Raw genomic sequence first — 4,517 nt, 5'->3', positions numbered from 1 at the left:
CACCCGTGCGTACAGTGACACACACACAAACATACACGCAGTCTCACACACACGCAGTCATATATTTATGCGTATTTGTGTGTGTGTGTGCGTGTATATTTATATTGTTGTTGGCACTCCGTCGCTTACAACGTCAAGGATTCCAGTTGATCCGATCAAGCGGAACAGCCTGCTCGTGAAATTAACGTTCAAGTGGCTGAGCACTCCACAGACACGTGTACCCTTAACGTAGTTCTCGGGGATATTCAGCGTGACACAGTGTGACAAGGCTGACCCTTTGAATTACAGGAAGTAAGAGTGAGAGAAAGTTGTGGTGGAAAAGTACAGCAGGGTTCACCACCATCCCCTGCCAGAGCCTCGTGGAGTTTTAGGTGTTTTCGCTCAATAAACACTCACAACGCCCGGTCTTGGAATCGAAATCGTGATTCCACGATCGCGAGTCCGCTGCTCTAACAACTGAGACATTGTACCTCCACACAGGCGCATCCACATACACATATACAGTAAATCAAAACTATTTAACTCCAAGATTAAAACAAAAAAATATTTTATATTAGATTTCGCTAATAAATAGACAAAAGTTGAACTCCACCCCAAAGGGTGATTTTAACTCACAGCATTCAATTATTAAACATTTATAATTGGAATGAATAAATAAAATTGAATAAGAAGTATTTATGGAATTTTGATTTACTGTCGGATGACTTTTGGCCAAGGCTGTATATTAAAGAAAAAAAAACATGGTCATAGATGACAAAATACTGGAAAAAACCCCCAAAACAAAACAAAACAAACAAGGCTGTTACAGCAGGTAATAACAGCGATACAATAAGGAAATACAACACCGCAATATTTAATTGAATTAATTTATTTATTTAAGAAAAAATACAATAAAGAAAACTAGTTCGTAATTGGTTTCTACAACAACAACGTTAATGATTTATAACAACAACAACAACAACAATAATTAGACCAAGAAAAAAAATAACAACAGCCACAACAATAACACCACAACGAACAACAACAATGGCATTATGCGGTAATGATAAGCAAACAGAAATTGACAATAATGATATTACTAATAATAATAATAATAATAATTCCTAATATAGACAAAAAAGTGCTTATTTGGTGGGGGTTTAGGAGGGAGAGGAATAGTCATTTAGCTTAAAATTAGTAATTGGTAATAAATTATTAGAGTCCCCCCACCCCAAATAAAGAATAAAAGGCCAAGTTGATGTCGGCGGGGTTTGAACTCAGAACGTAAAGGGAGATAACTAAGAATACCCTCAAGGCAGTTTCGTCCAAACTCTCTGCTACTTCTGCAACGCGTTGTTCTAATAATTAAAGTGATGGAACCTAACAGAAGCACAAGGCCACAAATTTGGATGGGAAATCGTTAAGCAAGTATTTGACCGGTATTTATAACAGCATTTCTTCCACCCTCCGCCAGGAGGGATGAAGGGCAAAGTTGACCTTAGCGGGATTTGAACTCAGAACTTCAAGAGCCAGAATATACGCCACAATGTATTTTCTCTCAGACATTCCACGTTCTAATAATTCTCACAATCTAACACAATGATGATGTTGATGATGATGATGATCGTTTCTAATTTTGGCACAAAGCCAGCAATTTTGTGGGAGGGGGTAAATTGACTACATCAACCCCAGTGTTTGACTGGTACATATTTTATCAATTCTAAAAGAATTGTGTTTCTAACAGGGATAATAATAATAATAATAATAATAATAATAATAATAATAATAATAATAATCCTTTCTATTATAGGCATAAGGCATGAAATTTGGGGGTTGGGAATAGTCGATTACATCGACCCCAGTACTCGACTGATACTTAATTTATCGACCGTCGAAAGGATGAAAGGCAAAGTCGACCTCGGCGGGATTTGATCTCAGAACGCAAAGACGGACGAAATGCTGCTAAGTATTTTCTCCGGCGTGCTAACGATTCTATCATCTCTCTGCCTTAAACAACAACAACAACAATAATAATAATAATAATAATAATAATAATAATAATAATAATAATAATAATAATAATAATAATAATAATAAGAAGAAGAAGAAGAAGATGAGGAATGATGATGATTTCAGCTACAGGCACATGACCAGGAATTTTAAGGGAAGAGGTCTAGTTGATTAAATTGTCCCCATTACTCGACTGGTATTTATTTCATCGAATGTGAAAGGTTGAAAGACAAAGTCGAACTTGGCGGAATTTGAACTCAGAACGTAAACAACCGGAAGAAATCCCGTGAAGTAATTTTGTCTGACTCACCAACGGTTCTGTCAATTCATTGCTTTTGTGTTTTTAACAGAGATACGAGACCAGACTAGTTAGGAGAGGTCTGTCGAGTAAATCGAACCCGCAAGTTTTGACTGGTGTTGTATTACATCGATCCCTGGAAGGGTGAAAGGTAAAACTGACGCCGTTGCAATTTGAAACCAGAACGTGAAGAGCAGGAAGAAATAACTCTAAGCATTTTTTTTTTACTATGCTTTAACGATTCTGTCGATGCGTAAAATTATGCTTGGGAAGGGGTGTACAAGTGTGTTGCAGGTAAGGGGTCTGGTGTTTTTTAACCGATCTCTTCAGTCGTACTTTATTTATTGATCTTTGGAACAATGAAAGGCAATATCGATTTTTGCAGAGCAGGGCAAGGCAGAGCAGGGCAGGGCAGAGCAGAGCAGAGTAGGCATCAACTATAACAGCTGCTACAACAACAATAATTATTACAATAACGATAACAACCACAACAACAACAACAACAACAAAAACAAATAAAAACAGCAATAACAACAACAACAAAATTCTACTAACGACAGCGATGACGACGATGAGAAAAAATAAGAAAGAAGAAAAATAAAGAAAGAAAGAGAGAAGGATTATTTTAAGGGGATCTAATATGGAAATTAACTATGGCCGCTGCTATATGATCCACTGATGGATCGTTACTGTCCGTTAGTGTCGGATGTTTGTAATCCAGGAGAAAATAGGGAATTCCGGAAATGTGTTCCGGGAATCCACGTGGCAGGTCTTCGCTGGATCGGGGCGAAAATTCAAACCCTGGCGTTTCTTTCAGCAATCTATAAAGTAGAAAAAAAAATCGATTATAGCAACAGTAACAACAAAATCGGCAAAAGTAATAACAAGAAGTCTTTAAAATTTTGGCACCAGGACAGCAAATTTAGGGGGAAGAGGTAGTCGATTACATCGGCGTCCAGTACTTCACGGTACTTTACTTTATCGTCTCCGGAAGTATGATGAGCAAAAGAGGCTTCGGTGGAATTTGAACTCAGAACATAATGATCCGGAAGAAATTTTACGTGGCATTTGTGCGACGTTACACAAGGCCACAGACTTTGAGGGAATGATGGAGCGATAAAATTTACCCCACGCCATGACTTCGGAAGAATGAAAGACAACATTTACCGCGGGTGAATTTAATCTTAGAATATAAATATCGGCCAGGATTTGCAGAACCTTTCGATTTTGTTAAACCATGGAATGATAATATTGATTTCTTGATATATAGCCAAATGTTTATTGATCGGCGATGGTGATGAGCAGGAGAGAAGTGAATGTTGCTCGACGATAGTTTTTCGAACACTTTGTGCTGAAGAAACAGTATGCAAGTTTTCCAGAATCACAGAAGTTTTTAGAAACAATCCATTTATTTGAAAGACTTAACTGCGGGGATTCATATGACGTAGAATCATCTTATGAATTTGTTAAGTAAACAGGAAAATAGTTGTGAATCTTTATAGAGATGTGATACGTCTGTTTCGTGATATCTGATACATCTGTTTCAGAATAATTGTGCCTCATCAGAGATGTATCGTTATTCTTTGGCCACGCTGAAAGCTTTAATTCTAAATCGCTATATGTAGCAGCAGCTTATCAGGGCGTTACATTAATAAGCCCCTGATTTGCATGTAGTACTTTAATCAATCATGTAGTAAATAATATATATATATATATGTATATATTCTTTCTTTCTTTCTTTCTCCCCTCTCTCATTCTTTCTATTTCTTCTCCATGTTTTCGTTCGTCTTTCTGTCTGTTGTCCGTCCGTCTGTCTGTTTGTCTGTCTGTGTGTCTATCTATCTGTCTGTCCCCCCCTCTCTCTCTCTCTCGCCCTATTTTTTCTCCTCGACACTTGTATCAATCCGCCGACTCCATCGCCATCACAATCACCGCCCATTCTTTACAATGGATGAATCTTCACTTATCTACTTCTGCTGCTCTAACACACACGTACATACAGACAGGCACGCACACATACATATGTGTAGTATATATATATGTGTGTGTGTGTATGTGTGTGTGTGTGTGTGTACATATGCACACATGCATACGAACGCAGATACACACACACACATACACTCATACACACACGTATACACAACCATACCCAGCTTCATTAGATAAATGTCTGTCCGTTTATCGCTTCATGTATACATAAATATATGGATTATATATATATATATATATA

The 4,517-nt window shown here is 37.5% G+C and overlaps 1 protein-coding gene across 1 annotated transcript in view; it reads right to left on the bottom strand.

Annotated features, from left to right (window-relative positions):
* Window positions 1–852: 852 nt before the first annotated feature.
* The window catches only part of LOC106869877 (guanylate cyclase soluble subunit alpha-2), a 315,656-nt gene continuing 311,991 nt past the window's right edge, over window positions 853–4,517 (bottom strand). Inside the window, exon 11 of the mRNA XM_052975145.1 lies at window positions 853–3,108. Coding sequence (XP_052831105.1) covers window positions 2,913–3,108 — 196 coding nt within the window. The 3' untranslated portion in view covers window positions 853–2,912. The remainder of the gene's footprint in view (window positions 3,109–4,517) is intronic.

Source organism: Octopus bimaculoides, chromosome 20 (assembly GCF_001194135.2).
Source record: "Octopus bimaculoides isolate UCB-OBI-ISO-001 chromosome 20, ASM119413v2, whole genome shotgun sequence".
Lineage (NCBI taxonomy): Eukaryota > Metazoa > Mollusca > Cephalopoda > Octopoda > Octopodidae > Octopus > Octopus bimaculoides.
The sequence above is the reverse complement of the archived record's forward strand: the minus strand, read 5'-3'. Positions and strand labels throughout refer to the sequence as shown.